General features: G+C 51.2%; 1 protein-coding gene and 2 pseudogenes across 2 annotated transcripts in view; 2 read left to right on the forward strand and 1 right to left on the reverse strand.

Moving 5' to 3' along the window:
• Positions 1 to 21192, forward strand: part of SCUBE1 (signal peptide, CUB domain and EGF like domain containing 1) — a 115396-nt gene that overhangs the window by 2120 nt on the left and 92084 nt on the right. For both annotated transcript variants that reach the window (XM_039863237.1, XM_039863236.1), the window contains exons 2-3: positions 1799 to 1930; positions 18838 to 18966. In XM_039863237.1, coding sequence (XP_039719171.1) covers positions 1799 to 1930; positions 18838 to 18966 — 261 coding nt within the window. The remainder of the gene's footprint in view (positions 1 to 1798; positions 1931 to 18837; positions 18967 to 21192) is intronic.
• LOC120603095 (uncharacterized) lies at positions 450 to 568 on the reverse strand (annotated as a pseudogene).
• Positions 11599 to 11717, forward strand: LOC120603057 (uncharacterized; annotated as a pseudogene).

Raw genomic sequence — 21192 nt, forward strand, 5'->3', positions numbered from 1 at the left:
CCCCCCCCGTTCCACCTTCCTTTGGGCAGCTGTAGGGGATGAACTACTGACCTGAGCAGAAATGATCACCTTGAAAAGTGATGCCACCTGCCGTGTGTATGGGTGTGCATGCATGTGTGTGTGCATGCATGTGTGTGTGCATGCATGTGTGCATGCATGTGTGTGCGTGTGTGTGTGTGCACGCAGGGAGGTGATTCTGTGTTTCTTTTTAATGCCTCTCTTCCTTTGGGGGACTAGGGCAAGTAGGGAGGAGTCCCTGGGCGAGCAGTGGTTCTCTTAGAGAGGCCCCCCCCATGCAAGCTTAGAACCCCAATGCCAGCCAAGGAAGTAATTCAGAGTGGACATTTTATTTTTATTTTTTTATTTTTTTTAGGCGAGGCAACCCTTGGTTGACCTCACAGATTGCAAGGACCTTGTCAGCTTACGATCCCTTATTTTTTTATTTTTTTCGCCTACAGCAACTGGTCTTCCTAGGTGGTCTCCCATCCAAGTACTAACCAGGCCTGGCCTTGCTTAGCTTCCGAGATCAGACCGGATTGGGCTTATTCAGGGCGGCATGGCCGTAGACTAAGAGCGGACATTCTTGAGGACCAGCCTAGGGGGAGGCCAGAGGCATGAAGAGAAGAGGATATTCTAGGACTTCCCCAGGCTCGCCCCTGGGTGACTGTGGCTGCAGAGAGTTCCTTGCGCTGCCTTTCTGGGTCCTTCTATCTGTCTGTGGTCCATCTGTAAGTCATTCATAGCTAGTTGGAAGTAACATAGTACGTAGACGAGCTCTGAACCTGAGCTCCAGTCTCTACCACTAATGAGCTACCGAACTACAACAAACCTCCCTGGACCTGTTTCCCCATCTGTAACCTAGATTATAGCTAAGGTTCTTCTGGTTCTGCTGTCCTGTGCCCCTAGGGTCCTCTCCCTGTCTGAGGGGTGTGTGTGTGTGTGTGTGTGTGTGTGTGTGTTGGGGTGTATGCACAGATACACAAATCTATTTTGCATTATTTTGCCCAAAAGCTGTTCGAGACCGAAGGCGTATGTGTGTGTTGGGGGTGGGAGGTGGGGAGTGCCAGGAGCCCTCAAAACTTAGACTGAACTTGGCTTTGTAAGTTGGACTATGAGAACCAGTTTCGCACCTAGGAAAGAGGGTGGGAGGAGATCAGACCCATGGGTGAGCCAGTTGGCCCAGCTGAGGGGAGGGTTTCACTGCTAGGACGCCCCAGGCTGAGGATGTGGAAGCCACATGAAAAATCCTGTATTTCCACAGCCTAGGGGCTGGGCGGGGTCCTATGTTCAGGTCACCTGCATGGGCCTCCTGGCTTGGCCTCTGCTCATGGGTCCATACTAGCCTTAGTTTCCCCATCTGTAACCCCAAAGGGATAGATTTAAATTTCTTCACAGATCCTTCTGGCTCTAAATTCTAGAATAAGGGGAGTCCGGTGCGGGGGAGCGGGGTGTTGGAGCGATGCTTGTGGGGCGAGCATGACACACAGAGAAAGAGTTTTTCCTGCTGTGCTCCTGAGCCCGTTTCCCCATCTTTTTAGTGGGCATAGTAGATGGACTTAATGGGTTGTCGTGAAAATAAGTGAGCCCCAGCATTTTGGTAGCCTGTCACAGAGTGGCTGCCCTGAAGATGCTACCAGTTGCTACTTGTCACACCAGATTGTTACGTGACAGCCGTGACGGTTAATCACCCTGATGATGGATGGAAAGGCAGGAGGCAGAAGGTGCTCTTTGCCCCACTGTCCGATGCCTGCTTCCCAGGCCACACCTCACCAGCGTTTCCCCTACGCCCCCCACACAGGGCCAGTCGACGTGGACGAGTGCTCGGAGGGCACGGACGACTGCCACATCGACGCCATCTGCCAGAACACACCCAAGTCCTACAAATGCCTGTGCAAGCCAGGCTACAAGGGGGAAGGCAGGCAGTGTGAAGGTGAGCCCAGCCCAGCCCTCCTGGCCAGACCCTGTGGCTGCCGTGGCTGCTGGAGGTGGCCGCTGCCTGCCACGTGTAGTGCCAGCAGGGGCTGAGCCTCCCTTCCCCCACCCCACGCGTGCCACAGCACAGGCCTCTCTCGGCCTCTGGACAGAAGCTGCGGGCTTCCTGGGAGCCTGGGCCACTTCCCTAGGGATGGAATTTGAAGTCACGGGGTGCCCAACTCCCCACGTTTGAAACTTTTTTGTTGTTTTTTTTAAGAAATTGAGATGAAGCATTAAATGACATATTTGCCCTTCTGTCCCTGACCGGATGTGTGTGGGGTAAAGGCCTGGGATGACATCCCCAAGGTCCCTAACTTCAAAGCTGAAACCACCCTGTGTGGCCTGCCGCTTCTAAAAGACTCGCTCAGTAGCCGGCCACAGCATCTGTGGTGCTGGCTCAGGCACAAGAGCTTGGGCAGAGACAGGTAGATTCGTGCTGTCTGTCTGTCTGGCCTTCCTTTCCTGCACCCGGGGTGCTGGTTTGACTGACGCTAGAAACTGCGTCCTGGAGAGCTCAAAGTCAGGGAGGGAAGGGCCACCTCGGCTGTCTTTGGAGCCAAGTTCCTCCAAACCGAATGGAACCTTTGGGAGCATTTGTCCAGAAGGGTCTGTGTGGTCTTTCTGACTCCCCAGGTCAAGGGCGGGGCCGGTGTGGGGGTGGGGGGGGCGGCTGGAAACAGCGCATGACTGATGTGCACCCCGGGATGACGGCATTGATCCAGATCTTCTCTGTCTGTCCCCACTTTATAAATGAGAGAAACAGAGGCTCAGAGAAGAGAAGCTTCTCCTGCAAGGTCCCCAGATTTCACAGTGGCCTGGCCAGTACTCAAACCTGCATCTCTTAATCCTCACAGCAAGGGTCTCTAACCTCTGGTTTTCTTCTCCCGAACCGGAACCGGAACCGGAACCCTGCCCCTTACTTTTTCAAAGCGCGAGGTTTGTGTTAGGACAGCGACACAGGGGAACAAGACGGGTGCCTGTTCCTTCTGCACAAGGCTTCGCAGGAGCTGGAGTTCTGTAAGAGAAGCAGCTACGCCTCCTTGGGACGCTGACGTTGTTTATCCACCTCATTTGTTGGGCATCTGCTTAAGGCTGAGTGCTGGGCAGATGACATCGGCCTGGTTTGGCCACATCCTGGCCTTGCCTGGGGCCCAGAAGCCTGAGGGGGGAGCTGGCGCCTACCCACAGACCCCTGGACGGAGGCCAGGCTGGAGGCAGATAGAGCAAGATGTTAGCAAAAGCCCAGTGGCATGGGCTGGCCCAGCCCCTGGCAAGGCCTGGAGGTTAGCTTGGAGGTCCCAACTGGCACAGGTGTGGCTCTATGTGGCTGTTTTCTGACCCTCTGCTTCCCCCTTCAGGCCCAGTGCTCCAACAAGAGAAGGCCAAGGGTGACCCCCATCTCTGCCGGTTTAAGCCACTATCCCGGCCTGTCCTCCTCCAGCCCAGTTCCTTAGGTCCCCTCCTGCCAGCCTCTGCCCAGGGGGTTGTCTCCTACCTGCTTCCCTGTGTCCTTCAAGCGTCCATCTTCAGCTCTCCGCTGTGCTTGAGCCTGAGTTGGGAGTCACACTTGGTGGCTCAGTGGGTCTGATGTCCTCGGTGCGAGGATGGGAGGAGGAGGCTTGTGACTGTGCTTCCGGCACTGCCAGCGGCCTCCCGGTGTCTCCAGCCTGACTCCGGCCTCTGGCCCTCCCCTCCCGAAGCACTGAATAGCACTTGTGTCCTGGCCGGGCCGTTCCGTGTTCCTGAGCCCCAGCTCAGGTTGTCCCCTGCCTGGAGCTTCTTTTCCACCCTTTGTGTTCTAGCTAATTCTTAATCATGCTTTAGAGTTGCCTCCTCTGGGAAGCCTTCACTGATATCCACCCCTGACACACACACACACACACACACTCAACCGCAATACCTACTCTGCTCCCAGAAGCCCCTGGGCTACCCTCCGTCACAGCACTCCTGACTGGCTTGTAATTGCGTGTCTTGCTCCCTTACTGAACTGTGAGCTCGTTTACGGAGAATCTGTCATGGGCTTGGGGTTGTGGCCACCACACTGCAGATGTCAAATTTGGGCTCCCAGTGAGCTCCTCGATTGCAGAGAATCTGTCACATTCGTTCCTGTGTTCCCTGCGCCTGCGCCAGGCCTGGCACTAGCATCGGCGTATAGAAAATGTTTAGTCTGAGTTGGCTCTCTTTGGCTCAGACACTTCAGAGGAGATGAGCTGCCTGTATGATGCCCGCAGAGGGGATGTGAGGCATGGGAGGTGTGGGGTGCTGGGTCCGTGACAGCTCGTTCTTGCCATGGTGTGATTTTGACCGTCTAATGATAGAGGGCAGCAGGGACTGGCCTGTCCTGGGGTGCCGTCCACCTCTGATCTGAACCTCCCTCCTGAGCCTCAGTTTCTCCTTAGGGTATATGGGCCCCAAGTACCCCCCACCACAGGGAGTCCTGAAGATTGAATGAAATGCAGTGCAGTTTACCAGGACCTGCCAACCACACTGCCTGGCTCACGGAATGCACTCAACGCGAAGTGTGCGCTTGCTGTACAGATGATGGTGTCGTTACCATCAACGTCATCGTCATCGTCTGTTCTCACCACCTCTCACAGGGGATTCAGGCTTGAATGTGATAGGTCGCTCAGGGCTCAAAGGTGATAGGTGCGATGCAACCTTGTCCCTCACTCAAGGAGCTTATAGTCTGGGTTGGGCTGCAGGCGCTGAAATTATATATCAGTGGAAGTTCTTGACGAACAGGTAAGGATCGTATGGGTGGCAGATCGTTACCCGCTGAGCTGCCATGTTGACGGTATGGAGAATAACTGTCGGGAGCCGAAAGGGGGTCATCGTTCGGCCACTTGCTCCCAAGACCCTCTGAGAATGAGTGCTGGCTGAGTTCTGGGGACTCGAGTGGACACTGTCCCACTCGCCCTGAGGTTTTCTCATCCCTGGGGACCCACCTACAGTCATCAGTCAGAATCAATGGAGCCTGCTGGAGTGTTCACCCAAGGGCCATGAGCTTCCCCACCGGCTCTCCCCGGAGGACCATGCAGGGACTTCTGGAGGCCTTGAAAGCTGGAGGCTACATGCAATGGTGGCCTGAGGGAGCTTGGCAATCACCCAGGTATTCACTTCATGGTTTATAGATGGGGAAATGGAGGCCCGAGAGGGCAGGGCTCTTTCTGAGTTGGGACCCGAGCCCAGCGTTGGAAGGCCCGTTCCTCCCCCTGACTTTTCTGCAGGTGGTTATCGCTACCTTGGCTCTCCGTTCTGAGAAGAGAGAATGAACAGTCCGTATTCCATTGAGCATAGTGGTTAAAGCACGGAGCCAGACTGCTGGGGTTCAGATCTTGCCTGGGCAGCTTGGACAAGCTACTTGACCTCTGTTTATCTGTAAAATAGATAATAAAAGTACCTGCTTATAGAGATAGTGTGAGGAATGAGTGAGCTAATGCATATAAAGCATTTGAGCACAGCCCGGCACATGGGACACGCTGTACAAGCAATAGCTGCTGTGGCTGTGGTGGTGGTGACGGTGCTGATGTTGTGGACGGCGGTGCCAATGATGATGGTGAAGCTGCTGCTGATGATAAGGATGAGGATGTGATGATGTCGATGATCATAATGCGTAACGTATGAAAGTGGGTGTGGCTTTGTATTTTTCCATCCATTCTCAGGATCTAAAAGGGCTTGGACATGTGATGTTCTGGTTTGTTGACGATTCAGATCAATTGTATGCAAATACGCATATCCCCATGGAGACGTGCAGACTCGTGTGCCATTCACAGATGACCATCTACCAAGAATGTGCAATGAAAATTACAGGTGCCGAAGGCTTTCCTTTGTCCCACTAAACTTCCTCCAGGCTTAACAAATATGCTGCCACCACTCCTACAGCAGACATCAATAATCCATCACTGCGCCTTCCAGACAGCCACCTCCACTTTAGATGAAGCCTGTTTTCCCTCCCCACGCCCCGTTGTCTGCGGGTCCTGAGCTGGTGAGGGGCTGTGTGAGGCTGCGTTTGGAGTTTTGGGGAAGATGAGTACCCTGTCTGAGGATCCGATAGACTTTGCTGTTTACTGTGATAGGCTCATGGGACCGATTTTCAGCAAAGGTGCCCGGAGAACGTGGCTCCCACGGTCTCCCTGGTTCTTCATGGGAAATGGACCCAGCTCGTGGGAAGCCTCGTATGGGGCTGAATGAGCCTCTTACACCCTTAACCACATCACCTGAAAACTCTTGCTGGTTGTGAAAAATCCCTTGAGCACACCCAGCCCCCGGGGCAGCCCGCTGCCCATTCCAGGGATGGTTTCTGACCACACCTTCGGGGCCCGTCATGCCACGTGGCCAGTGCACGTGCGGTGATGACTGGGCTTTCACATGTGCAGCTGCTGCACATCCGGGGAGCAGCCTGGGCCCCTGTGGTCAGCTTGATGCTGGCAGAGGTCTTGCTGTAGCCAGACTGAGGTGCCTCGGGCTATTGAGCCAGGCTGAGGATGAATCAGTGTCTTCTTGATGATTCGAATCTTGACAGACTCTGAAGCGACTGGGGGTAAACTCATTGGTATACAGAGTTGCAAGAAACTTTGAAAGGAGCCCAGGGCAGCCCCCGTGTTTTGCAGACGACCACCCCTCTTTATCGCCCTCTCCAGACCCATGTTCATCTCTGTTTTGGCCCATGTCACCCTGCATTTATGTTTCCCCGTGTCTCCTCCTGGAATGTGAGCCTCTCATGAGCAGGGTCTGTGACCTATTCAGCTCTGATCCCTGAAACCTAGTGCCAGGCCTGGCATAGGACTGTATCTGTTGCGTGAAAAGGTGGATGGCGGGGTCCCAATGGTCACCTCCTCCAGGAAGCCTTCCCTGTAGCTCCAGACAAGTGAGCCAGCGTCTGTCACCTGTGAGCATTCCTCCTTCGGAGCTCCTGTCACATTGGGTTGCACTGACCTGTGTGACTTCTCTCAGGCCTGGGCCCAGAGTTAGTGTTAGTGGACAGTGAGTGACCGCCATCAATCTTGGGGACATAAGGAAGGCCACCCAGAGCCTCTCAAACTCTGAAGGTTTTACAGATGAGGAAACTGAGACCAGAGAGGGGAAAGGACTAGTCCAGGGACATCTGATATAGACCAGTGGCAGAGTTTGGCTGGGGAAGCTGGGCCCATGGAGGTCAACCTGTGGCCGGATCACCCAGCTGAGACGCAACAGGACCTAGATTCCAAGCCCGGTCAGCCATGGGATCCCAGCAGTGGGCCAGGCCCTCATCGCCCTGTCTGAGCAAGCCGGGATGTGTTCCCTAGCTATGGAGTCTGAGAGGGGACCTCCGAGACCCTTTCCTGTATTCTCACCCCTCCACTCCCGACCTTTCTCGCTGCCACTGGCTCCTCTGAGCCAGGTCCTGTGAAAGTGAGGAGCTCGAAGCACATGGCCCATCGTATAATTGGGAGATGACATCCCTCTAGCTTAGCCCGGCACTCAGCTAACCGCTTTGAGCAGTTATTCTACCCTCCCTAACCACACCCCAACATCACTGTTTTTTTTTTTAATCCTTCCAATTTGCCAGCTCTTTTTCCCTACCCCAGGGCTCTTGCATATTCCATTACAACCCCCCCCTGCCCCTGCCACCCTGTTCATTAGCTGTTTGTATGTATCCACACCAGACCCCTTGCAGGGGTCATTGGGAGTTGCTGGGGCCAGCCCTCTGCATTGGCCTCCTGGTCTGAATTAGTTGGGCCTGTTTGTGCTCCTTCTGCCAGGGGGCAGGCTGGGGGGCGAGGAGGGGGCAGGCTGGGGGGTGAGGAGGGGGCATTTCATCCCCTTTAAACGCTCAACTCATTTAACCTTAATTGCTTTGTTTTCGTAGACATTGGCTAAGGAAAAGGACCAAATTATAGCTTGAATTGGGTCTTACTAATCTTAATTAAAAGCTCTCATTTATAATCAGGACCAGGCCCCAAACGAGGAGCAAATACCCTCAGATGGCTTGTTTAAATAACTAAGACCCTCTGGATAATCACTGTTTAGTCTGAACCAGTGGCGCACAGCACCCCTTCCGCACGGCACCCCTTCTATGTGTACTTAATTTTTTAGACCATTTATTCAAGTGGTTTATTCCACTTGTAAGTTCCAACTGGGGCCTTCTCCAAAATGCTATAATTAAAACTCTTGGGGGAAATAAATTTTTGTTTTGGCCGCAGTATAGCAAATATGTTATTATCGCCCCCCCCTTTTTTTTTTGTGAAAAAAGGAAAAAAATGACAACCTTATGGGCAGGGGAGATCACAAAATTAGCATGTGTGTAATGAATGTAAATAGTCACTTCCTGAATTTTATATCCCCCCCGGGGCCTACTTGTCAGTCACTGAAGTTAGGTAGATTACAGGGCATGCTATTAAGTGTTTTAACAAAACTAATAACATACCCAGTGATCCACTTAGTCCAACATCAGAAAAAAAAATGTTAAAACCAATTGGCCTTCTTAGGGAATAATGTCTATGACCTTATTAAATTATTTTCATCATCATTATTGCATACTTTATTGAAACTGCAGATAAAATTCTGCTTTTTGGGAGGTCAGGAAAGGCAGTAGGAGGTAGGCAGGAGGGGGATTCTTCTTTAAGTTATAAAACGTGCAATTATGCATGCTAACATGTGCCCCGCTGGAGATGAAAGAGCTCAAAGCCAGCAGACCAGCGTGCAGGAAGAAATTGGATGTGACTTAAAATTCCAAGTTGCTATCAGCTAGCAATTAGGCAGTGCTGATTGCAACTGGTCCCAGCTCTGCTGCAGAGTTAGGCTTCTTGGAGCCCATGTCTGTTTTCAAAAGGAAAAATGAAAAGCTCATACGATTGGCATTTAAGCACTGGAGGCAAGTTCGCCTTCCTGAGCCTCAATTTGCCCATCTTTAAAATGTGTCTGCTGGACCAGATTCAGTTTAGTGTCAAGAATATTCACTGAGCACCTACTATGTGCCGGGCTTGGTGCCGGGGCCAAAACATGTTTTCCTGACCTTATCAGTTAGTGGAATAGGTGTGATCGTCACAGATTGTAGAAAGTCCAGCAATGGAAATACAGACCAGACTCGGTGGGGCTGAAGAAGAGAGAACATCTCTGCCTAGGGGGGAAGAATTCAAGGAGGGCTTCCTGGAGAGGCGTCATCCGGGCTGAGTTAGGAAAGCAGAGCGGGTCGTGGGCATTCCTTCCAGCTCCGATGGTCCGTGACAGCATCTGCAGCAAAGATGCAGAGGCCTGTTTTGGTCTTTGCGAACTCAGTAAACCCAGCAAGTGACGGCGCCTTCCTGGGGCTTGGTCCCTCACCCGTCCAGCGGTGGCAGCGGCACCTGCCTCGCAGAACGCACGTTTGTGCAGAGGTTGGAGGAGAGAAAGCCGCCTTGCTGTGCGTGAGAGCGTGTTGTCGAAGGCAGCACCAGTGCCTGCGTGTTAAGCTCTCTTTTTTCTCTAAATCCCCATTTCTCCTAGGGTTAGAGGGTCTCCGCCCCCACGCCCACCCCCCATATCTCCAAGCTCCCCAAGCAGCAGGCCCCTCTCTGCCCCTTTCTCCAGGCCCTCTTGCCTCCTCTTGGCCGCTCCTTATTACAGTGGCTGTATTTGTTTTTCCATCTGAGGAATGCTAACCAGAAAAAACCATTATTTCTAAGAAAATAAACTGCAGGCTGTTGGCCTTTGAATGCTACTGAAATGGATGACGGCCTTCCCCAAAGGCCTTGAGACAAAGAGGGCTGGAGAGCTTGTGTGTGCGGGCAAGGTCAGGGGGTCTTAGAGGGTGCTCCGAGGGGGTCCTCCAGATGGGCCAGGGCTGCAGCCCCCGGGAGGAGAGTTTAAAACCCCAGCCAGCCAGCTTGGACTTTTGGCCTGGTTAATATTGGCTGCTGGTGCTGATCATGGCCTACTACCTTCGAAGTCTCCGAGATGTGCTTCTCTCTCCAGGAGCCGCCATGCCTTCTGTCTGGGCCTCCTGGCCCTTACGTGGTGGTGAAGGAGGGGCAGGGGGGAAGAGAGCTGAACGTATATCTATGGAGACCTGGTGCCAGCCCTGTGTGACCTTGGCAGATCTGTGGACCTGTCGAGCCCTTGTGTGCTGCCCACAAAGACCCCAGGCCCCTGTGGCCCCCGTGGCAAACAGCCACTTCTTTGGGGGCGCTTCTTGCCGTGGTGGTGCCCAGTGCTCGCTCAGACTCTGGGGGTGGCAAGTGGGCTCCAGCTGGACTGTTAGCCAGGCGTCCCTTCCCATAGGCAGCCCTGCAGGCAGGCCTGGGCCTGGCCGGTGCGTTGGTGGACGAGGCTGTCCTCATAGGAGATGCGTTGGTCAGCATCCAGGTCGTTCTCCCGCTCCGGGCTGGTGGTGCCTTTGGGCCAGGGTCTGGGCCAGGGTCTGGGCCAGGGTCTGGGCCAAGGGCAAGGGGCCAGCCTGGGGAAGGTGTCGGTGCGTGAGGGAAAAGGCAGGGAGCAGGCTTGACCCTGGCTTCCCCGGTCACTGAGAGGTGGCTACTTCTCCGAACAACTGTGTCAGCATTAGGAGGGTGGGGTCCGGAACCAGCCCACCTGAGTTCCAGTACTGGCTTTGCCACTTACCACCTGGGTGACCTTGGGCAAGTCACCTAAGCTCTCTGAGCCTCTGTCTCTTTTTCTATGGTGAGGGAAATTAAGCCCCTCTGGCCTGGGCTACGGTGAGGGGTAAGCCCCCTGCCATTAGACAGTGCCTGGTGGGAGAGATGCCACGCTGCTACTCTTATTACTCCTGGAGAGAAACTACCGGGGATTTGGAGAGAGAATGAAATCGAACGGCACCAGGCCAGCTCAGGCTCTCCCGCTGCCAGAGCCCAGGGGGTGGCCTGGAGGATAGGGGAAGAAGCCTGAGCTGGGGATCTTGGCTTCAAGTTGCTGTCAACCCCGACCCACCGATGTGACTAGTTCCTCAGTCCCCAATTTGGGCTTGTTCCCCTTTATAAAATCCAGACAGTGCCTCGGAGGAGCCCCAGGATCCTGGCTTGCCCCTTCCAAGCAGTGGCTCAGGCTTTCCTGCAAATGCACGTTTCCCATTATTCTCTGGTTCGGTTTGCAGGAGGTCGGGTCTGTAGAGCAGCCCCTCGGAGCCTGTTGTCTGGGCTTCTAGGGCTTCTCCCCTGCCTTTTGCTAAGGGGACAGGAGAATGACCATGTCTGTAATTGGTGGGGGGCAGTGGGAACCTCGACTCTGAGCTGGCAGGCCCCTGGGGCCCCTCCTCACTTCTATTTCAAGTGCTCAAACAGGTCAGCCTTCCCTTGACCCTGCTGCTTTGGAATCCAGCAGGCCTGATGCCAGAGCCTGGGACTAGCCCTCAGAGGAGGGTTCAGGGTGCTTCTGAGGGAGAAAGGGAGTAATTAATTGGTCCTTGGGGTTTGGTAAGCAAGTCCCACCTGATACCTGGGAGCCACAAAGCCCACCATGAGCCCACACTGGGCAGGTAGCATCTGAGGTCAGTGAGCATCTTTGTGGTTCCACTGCATCCAAGCAGAGCCCCCAAGACCCAGCCAGCACAGTGGGTAAGAGTGCCGGCAGCATTAACTTAAAACAAATTTAAACAGCTTTATTAAGGTATTTCACATACCGATGATTCACCCATTTAAAGTGTACAATTCAGTCTACAGCCATGCTACCCTGAACAAGCCCAATCCCATCTGATCTCGGAAGCTAAGCAGGGTCGGGCCTGGTTAGTACTTGGATGGGGGACCACCTAGGAAGACCAGGTGTTGTAGGTGTAAAAAATTAAAAAATAAGGGATCGTAAGCTGACAAGGTCCTTGCAATCTGTGAGGTCAGCCAAGGGTTGCCTCGCCTAAAAAATAAAAAATAATTTAAATAAATAAATAAACAAATCAAGTGTACAATTCCGTGCCCGTTAGTATATTTACAGAGTTGTGCATCCGTCACCAGAATCAATTTTAGAATCTTTTCATTACCCCAAAAAGAAACCCTGCACCCCTTAGCCAACACTCTCCGGCTCTCAACCCTCCAGCCCTGGGAAATCACTAATCTACTTTCTGTCTTAATATATTTGCCTTTTTTAGAGTCTTCATATAAACAGAATCCTACGATATATGGTCCTTTGTAACCGAGATGGCATTAACTTTGCAATCGGGTGGCCCGACTCTCTTCCTGGCTTCCCTCGTATTAGCTGTGTGATCTTGGGCAGTGCAGGTAACGTCCCTGAGCCTTGGTTTCCCCTGCTGTAAAAAGACGATGTTGGGACCCTCTTCTTGGGGCGGTCATGTGTGAAGGCCTGCATACTGCGGACACACCAGTCAGCAGAGGCTACAGTCAAGGTGTTCTCTCGTTCAATGCTGAGCGGATCGTTATTGAGTATACTCTGCTACTTCTGAGGCCTAAACTGAACAGGGCGCGGTTCCTGCCCATGGAATTCACAGCCTCGAAGGACACGTGCATAGCAAGCAAGAGTAATGACAGTGTCTGCTCAGAGGGCCGTGGGGCCCAGAGGGTGGGAAGGAGTCGTGTCTGCAGGGGGGATCAGCAAAACTTTCAGGGAGGAGGCGATTCTGCGGCTCGGTCTGCAGGAGGACGTAGGGGTCTGTGGAGGACAAGGAGCCCGAGGCAGAGGGAACAGCATGAGCACAAGTATGGTGGCCTGAAGCTGCAAGGGCCACGGGGAGAGGTCATGTTGGATCACGGGCGGGAGGACCTTCCCACCCCCTGGCTGAGCCATTGTGTGTAGTTAGGAACGAAAAAGTATGTAGATTTGTGTTGGTTTTACATGACCTTTGACCTTTCCCATAATTAACTGCTAGGCCACTTCTAGCCTTGTCTCGGCAGAAGCGGAATCGATGGATGGATGCCAGGGGTCCGCAGAGAGCCGGTCTCATTACTCAGTCATTACACACCCAGAGCTTAACCCTGCGCCACTGGAGACGGGGGCTTCATCCTTCCTGCTAGGCGGCCCTACCTTCCCATGAGCGTAATTAGCCAACAAACTAGATTAAGGTTTATTCACCAATAAGGACTCAGCTTCCTAAGCCACATGTCTCTCCCAGAACGGTTGCCTGGTCTGTGGAGTGTACGGTTTTCGTAAAGCCCCCAGACAAAGGAAATGCTAGCGCCCAGCCGGCGAAGGGGTCTTTGTTAGAGTGTTTGGTCTCTACTGTCTGCAAGGAATGTTGAGACAAATGCCAATTTCAAGGGGAAATGAGAAGACGTTTTCAGTAATGATCTCAGAGTGGAGGACGGGGTGCTTTAAAAATCCTTTTTCACATTGTAATGTATATAAATGCTGAAACATTATATTATGCACCTGAAACTAATCTAATATTGTATACCAACTAGATTTCAATTTTTAAAAAAATCCTTGAGACCCTTTCTAGTCAGTCCTGATTTTTAGAAAAATTCCCCGAAATATTATTAAAATGAGATGGAGCTCTGACTCATTGCAATAGAATCTTTTAGAACCTAGGCACCACGGAATGAATATATATTTTATAGGGCAGTGAGAATCAATTTTGAATTAAACGAAAAAAAAGAACAAACTCATCCCACTCGAGTTCCAAACCAATGTTGTTGGCACATAACCACAGCTGTGGGATCGTGTGTGCGCTGCCATTTTAATATAGGAAAAATGGAACTCTGCGACCTTCTAAAACTCCCATAATGAGCAGCTCACTGTGTTGTTTTTCTCTGCTGTGTTGGATGTTGGAGGCTGCTTTCTGTTGGAAATTGAGTTTTCATTTAAAAAAAAAAAATCCAGGCTGGAGAAGGAGCAAGGCCTCAGGAGACCTGCTGGACTCCTCGCCCTCAGCATGTGACCAGATCTTTTGTCCTCTCTTTCTCCACTCATAGGACCCATCCCTGTCACCACCCCTTAACCCCGAGGGTAGATACAGACCTTGGAAATAAAAGTTATAATGTGTGGCTTCTCCTCTGCATCTTTCTCCTTAACAGCTTTTTGGAGCATGAAGCTCTTTTATAAAGTATTCACCTCGTGTACCGCAAGGATGTGGCTCCAACAGGGATAGAGCCTGTGCTTGAATACAGCCACCGCCTGGGGGCCCGGAGACGAGGTGTCAGCCACACTGTGCCTTGGCCTCCACATCAGCGAAATGGGAGCAGCACTCACACCTGCTTCTCACACAGTTTCCTCCCGTCTCCGCCTCTGTCATCAGAGGGCCCTCTTCCCTCTGTGTCTGTGCGGTTTGCCATGATGTTCTCTGTCCTAACATCCTCTCTGCATGTCTGTATCCAAATTTCCTTCCTCCTATAAGGACACCAGTCATCAGACCAGGGCCCACCTACTCCAGGAAGACCTCCACTTAACTTGATTACATCTGCAAAGATTCTATTTCCAAATCAGGTCACATTCACAGATACTGGGGATTAGGACATCAACACATCTTCAGGAGCGGGGGAGGGGACACAAGTCAACCCACAATCGTCCTTTAAGAGTAAACATCCAGAGAGCTTGGCTCTGCCCACCTCCATTCCTTCTGCCTCTTAATCCTCTCCCCACCCCATCTGCCTCTTCCTCATTATCTGGCTTGAATAATTCTTAAAAAGTGGTATGAGTCTTATGGGTGTCTTGGAGGCCTGCAGGACTTCTCCAGGACTGGTGGCTCTTGGATGTTTATTACAGTAATAAATCCACTTGCTTTGGCAGAGATTTTTTTTTTTAGTTGATTTGTCTTTATGTTTATCTCTTATGTATTAAAAGAGGAGGTGCACATGATCTTGAAAAACAAAAATTTAAGGCACAGACACAGAAAATAAGGCGGGGTTGGTTCTCTGCCCAGGATGCTGGGGTAAAGCAGGCTGGCCTCAGAAGCCTGGGGAGCACTCAGGCCCGGGGATTGGAGAGGAACTGGTCATTCTAAGAGATGCCGGGATGTGCGGGAACTCCTTGGGAATGTATTATGGGAAGAGATATGAGCATCGAACATTTCTGTACTCTTCAGCCCATTGGTATCTACTATGGCCTATGCCATGGTGAGTCAAAGGAAGAAAAAGGCTAGAGTTGTTTAACTTTTCAGTGATCTCTTTATAATGCCTAGTGGATATGGTGATCAAATGGTTTATCATTTTGATAGTGAAATGTATGCTGTTAACATTTACATCAAGACAATAGGCAAAAATCTGGAACTATGCCAGACAAAGTGGGGCATATGATTATCCTAATCTGGGGAAGAGACATTTTTCTCAGACTTCACCATTAAAATAGCTGCTCTAAGTTGATTGTATGGATGCAGTAACTCTGTAACTGATTGTGTTTCCTTCCTTGCTTTGGCTTCTAGGAAGCTCAGAGCCATATTTGTGGCCTACCTTTTGAAATTGTGCTGAGATTACCAAATATATTTCTGCATATTTTCACCAGCTTTCTCTTATTCTGCAACCCTTATTTCTTTTACTTTATCCTAACATCTTGTTCTTTTTAAAAATATTGTATGTATTTTGTAAGCAGTTTGGGTGGATGATATTTGATGGAATTGATGGATGGATGAATAGATGTTTGGATGGATGGATGGATGGATGGATGTTTGGCTGGATAGGTGAATGAGTGGGTAGGTGTTTGGGTGTGTGTTTTAATAGATGAGTGGGTGTTTGGATCAATGAATAGATAGATAGGTGGTTAGGCATGTGGATGGATGGATGAGTAAATGGATGTTAAGATGGAGGAATGTTTAAATGTTTAGATGAATGGAAGAATGGGTGTCTGACTGAATATTTAGATGGATGCCTGTTTGGATGTATGGGTGGATGTTCGGCTGGATAAATGGATCGGAGAATAATAGGTGATTGGATAAATGGAAGGATGGTCACCTGACTAGATATTTATAGATGGATATATTTTTGCACGAATAGACAGACAAATGGAAGGATAGATGTCTGGGTATTTGAAGAGGTATCTTATGGAGTGACTAGATGGATTGATAATGGGTGGGTGGATGGGTGTTTGGATGAATGGATGCATGGCTGGCTGGCTATTTAGGTAAATGGATAGGTGCACACACGTGTACTTGTGTGTGTGTGCATGTGTATGGATAGAGAGAAAGTATAAAGATAGAGGAATGAATGGGTCTTTGGATGATTGGATAATACTTTCTTGGTACACGGTGCAAATGTACTAAGGGTGAAATAACATATTAAAAATACTTTGCCAATGCCTGGCATGTCATGGACAATTTAACTTATTAGAAATGACATGGGCTTTATGGACTGAAAGAGCTTTGTTTTGATCCTTGCCCTACCACTTACTACATGACCTTAACCAATTACCTAACCTCTCTGCACTTTAGTTTGCTCAACCATAAAATGGAGTTAAGATACCTACTCCAGAGGGTTGCTATGAAAATTAAATGGGCTACTGTATGCTTCATGAGTAGATACCTGCATACTTCCTTCTAAGGTACAATGAGAGAATTCTTTTACCCAAGCATGAAATAAAAGTCCTTTCCCTCAGTCTGACTGATCCACCTTAGGTCATATGCCCACCCTAGGACCAATAGCAGTTGCTAATGCCATGCGCTGTTTGGGTTAGATTGATCAGGCTCCACCCTCGGAGTTCGGACCAGGCCACCTTCTCCTGAGAGTTACCTGTTTGAATGAAAGAAAAGAGGGAAGGAATGGTTTGGGGGCTTCTGGTTCAGATCAGATGGGAGCTGATGCCCATGATGACAGGTAGTGGAAATGAGAGGCGAGTGAACAGAGTGTAACCATGTTAGGGGTGTAGAAAAGTCATGCTTTGGTAGTTGATTAGATGTCAGTGGAGAGGTGGAAGGATAATGATATTCAGTGGGATAGGGCACTCCAGGAAAGTGCAGGTTGATGAGTTAAAGTTGGGCCACATTGCCTTTCTCATGTCTATGGAAGATCTACAGGGAGAGGTGATTGGATTGGTGTATACCTGCGGCTCTGGTGAAAGGTCAGGGCTGCAGAAATTGGGAAGTAATCGATATCTCAGTCTTTATGGCCCTTTCAAACATAAAATCTTATACCCTCCTTTAACGTTACTTAAATATTTTAAGTGCGTTAAACATACGATTTAAAACAATTCAAATGACTTGCAAAATTGAGTCGCTTCCCAGCTGATGCTGATGGCACCACAGGCAGATTAGGAAGAAGCCGCTGTCTCTTATAACTTTGGAGACCCAGGCTAGTTTGTTCTTTCCTCCTGTGACCGGGTGGGCAGGCACCAGGAGTAGGCTACACGGCCTAGACCTATCTTCAGGAGCTTTCGTGCTGCTGTTTTCACTAAAGCGATCCCCTCTGCTAGCAGTGTCCCTGGCAGGCAGGTGTCTAAACAGTGTTTGGTCACCTCGAGTCGGGGAGCTCACTACCTCCTGAAACAGCCTCTTTCATCCTGATGAACATTCCTACCCGTGAACGTTTACTGGCCCCCATGGCTTTTCCCTACTTTATGTAGCTCTGCCCTCCAATAACAGCATGGAGAGCATGGAGCTGGGTGTGTCTCCCTGTGCCAGTACCTCAGGTAATTAAGGGAGCGGCCAGGTTTGCCGTTAGTCCCCCTTCGTCAAGCTGGCCCCATCCTAGGCTTCTTAGCTGGAACCCAGCCTCAAAATCCCTCTTCGACCAGCTAGAGGACCGATGAACCACTTCTCCCCTCATAGTAACTTCTTGAGAGGCACTTCCGGATTAGCTTAGCGGGAACACTTCCGGTTCCACTAAGCATCACTTCCGGTTCCACTAAGCATCACTTCCGGTTCCGCCGCCGTGGCGCTTTCCTCTCCCGGCGGCCATGCTTCGCCGCGTTGCCTGTGGAGGTGCCGGTGGCTGTGGGGGTGGGTTGAGACCCACCAGCCCAGGAAGCACCTGCCCGGGCGGAGCAGCGGAAGGGCGGGTGGTCCTGGGTGGCGCTGCCGGCTCTCCGTGCCCTGGCGCCGCCTTGCTCGCCCCTCTCAGAGACATGGCTGGGCTTAGTCCCCCTTGGGCCCCAGAGCCAGGCTGCATTGGTTCGAATCCCGCTTGTACCACTCCCGAGGTGTGTGTCCTTTGTCACAGTTTTGGCCTCCCTGTGCCTCAGTTTCTTCACTGTCCTTGTGAAATTGGAATAACGATGATGGTGCCCACCTCAGTGAGTTAGTGTGGGATGTGACGAGATAATGACATGGTATTGTCAGCGGCACCGGGTATGGAAGCAGGTCCCTGAATATTAACCAGGCGTGTTCCTGTTATTTTCCGAGATCTCTCAGATCACTCTGGAACTCCAGAACTGATAGCCCTTGACCCCTGATGGGAAATGTTGAAAAAGACTTACCAAAAAAAAAAAAAAAGTGACCTTTACAAAGGCTGTTGGCCATTGTTTGTGAGACACAAGCTTTTGTTATAACAAGGAAATGAGCAGTAGAAATCCAGCCTTCGGATGCTGGCGTGGAGGGAAACTATTTAGAGAGAATGTATGGACTTTGTCTTATTCCAGAGCTTACACTTTTTGGTGGTAGGTGACGTTTTATTTGCTGCCCCCTGCTTCACAGATACTGAACTCCCCATCTCTGGGAGGCTTTCAAAGAGGCTGACGTGAGCCAGTTGAGGGATTTTACAAAGGGTCCCCACATGCCGTTACTGCTGAGAGACTTTTGAGGGAGGCGGAGCTCAGTGTGACTCTTGCCCGCTTCACTGTGGTGGGTGCTGGAAGTCAACCCGCACACGCCTGGCACATGGTCCTGCTCTCAAGGCGGTGGCCAGCCTTGTTCTAGAGCCAGGATCTTCATCTTTGCAACCTTTGGGTCCCCAGCCCCCAGCAAAAATTCCAGTGAATAACTGTTGAGTCATCCCCTAGCCACTCCTGTCCAGGTGGCTCTAGCAGTGGGGGCAGAGGGGACCTCAGGCTCTTCCTCTGACACCTCTCATGCCCCTCATTTTGCAGACATCGACGAATGTGAGAATGACTACTACAACGGAGGCTGTGTCCACGAGTGCATCAATATCCCAGGGAACTACAGGTGCACCTGCTTCGACGGCTTCATGCTGGCACACGATGGACACAACTGTCTGGGTGAGTGCCGCAGCCGTGCCCTGCCCACCGGGCACGCCCTGCTGTTTCTCAGCTCCAGCCTGCAGTCGGGTGCTGTGTGAGGGGCTAGCTCTCCTTCGGTTCCTTGTATTCATTTGCTGGGGTCACCAGAACAAAATAGCATAGATGGGGGTGCTTAAGCAACAGGAATGTGTTTTCACATAGTTCTGCAGGCTGGAAGTCTGAGATCAAGGTGTTGGCTGTTCTGTTTTTTCTGAAGCCTCTCGGCTTGGCCTCCAGATGGCCACCTACTTACTAGGTGTTCACATGATCATCTCTCTGTGCGTGGAAGTATTTGGTGTCTCTCTGTGTCCTAATCTCTTCCTATGAGGACACCAGTCGTATTGGAGCAGGGCCCATCCTAACTGATTTTTAACTTAATTATCTCCGTAAAGGCCCTGTCTTAAACATTGTCACATGCTGAGGTACTGGGGGTTAGGGCTTCAACATACCAATTTGAGGGAGCACAATTCAGCCCACAGATTCTCGTGGTTCAAAAATATTTTTTTAAGCCAGTGGTATAAAATTTATAAGAGTAATAATAAGCTTGCTGGATAAAACTGGAAATGTAGAACAGGGACCCCAACAAAAGTGGAAAGCATCTCAGTGATGCTGGTAACTTTCCTCTCAGGCTGCCCTCTGCACCCAGGTGTTATTTCACGGGAGTGGTGATCAGGTGGTCAGCATGGCTTTGCCTCCTTGATTTTCTCTCTAACATCACGTGAGCTTCAGGTATTCATACCTGGCCCCATTTTCCTAGTCGCCTCGTAATCCGATAAGTGGCTAATAACCTGGGGCTGCTGTAACAAAGGAACAAACTGAGTGGTTTCAAAAACGGAAATCTCTGAAACAGTCTATTCTCTCACAGTCTGGAGGCTTGAAGTCTGAAGTCGGGGTGTCGGCAGGGTTGGTTCCTGCTGAGGGCTGCGAGGGGGAATCTGCTCCAGGCCCCTCTCCCAGCTTCCAGCAGCCCTTTGCTTGTCGGTCCCGTTCTCCCTGAGTTTTCACATTGCCTTTGCCCCGTGCACTTCGGTCTCTGTGCCACATTTCCCTTGTCCATGAGGACACAGTCATATTGGGTTAGGGCTCAACCTAATGACCTCATCCTAACTTGACTGTCTGCAAAACCCTTATTGCCAGAAAAGGTTGCCTTCACGGGTACTGGTGGTTAGGATTCCAGCACCCTTGGGGGAACATAATTCAACCCATAACAGAGGTGGCTCGTAGTCTGTAGCAGGAGGCCCATCTATCTCATGGCAGAAAGCACATGGTTCCAAAGCAGAAGCACCTGTCCCCTAAGCACTCTGCTGCTACTGGCTGCCGAGTAACCCAGGGCACGATGGCTGGAGCCCCGCGGGTAAGGCTATGGACTTGGCACGAGTGTGGCCGTAGATACGTATTAATGTCTGTCTCTGGACCTCAGTCACTTGTCTGCTGGCAAAAGGAGGATGTGAAGAGCAGCCACCTCGCAGGCTGTTGTGAGCAGTAACTGAGATCGTGCCCAGATGGCTGAGAAGTGTGCCCGGCACAGGCTGTCAGTACTGGCAGCTGTCATTGTCATCATGACGTCTGAGCCCCAGGCCTCCCCACTGTAAAACAGAGATGATTATGCTGCCTGCTTCCCCAGGTTGTGTGTGAGGATGAAGTCAAGTGATTATACTTAGTAGGTGCAAATAGTCACAAACAGGCATTAGTATGACTCTAGGTGACTCCGCCACCTTTTCAGGAGATGAAACTGGGCATTACTTTTGTTTTCTCAATCGTTCCTTTAGCGATTCTTCCCAGAAGTGAAACTACTGGGTCAAAGGATCATTTGGAATTTTGATGGCTTTTGATGTGGTGCTTCCAGAAAGGGCTCGGTACCTGCCACCATGCCAGCTGCTGTGCCGGTGCGTGGCGTAGGGAGCTCCACGTCCCACGTAGCCTAGACTTTTCCTCTTCGTGGTGCGTCGGCCTTCGATTCCCTGCCTGTTTTCGTTTAATCCCATTGGATCTCAGATGAGCTTGTTATGGGAAACAGATCTGTGAACATGTAATTACACCCACAATAAGCACAGAAACAGAGGTCTGGACAGCAGGCCGGCGAAGCCCAGAGGGGCCTGCGAAGACCTCCCCTTGCATGGGGCGATGTCGGAGGTGGGAGTGGGGCTGATTCTGGGGCGGGGGGGCGGCGCTTTAAAGAGAACGTCGCATTGAGCAGAAACCGCA

This window comes from Pteropus medius, unplaced genomic scaffold, assembly GCF_902729225.1.
Source record: "Pteropus medius unplaced genomic scaffold, Ma_sr-lr_union100, whole genome shotgun sequence".
Classification (NCBI taxonomy): domain Eukaryota; kingdom Metazoa; phylum Chordata; class Mammalia; order Chiroptera; family Pteropodidae; genus Pteropus; species Pteropus medius.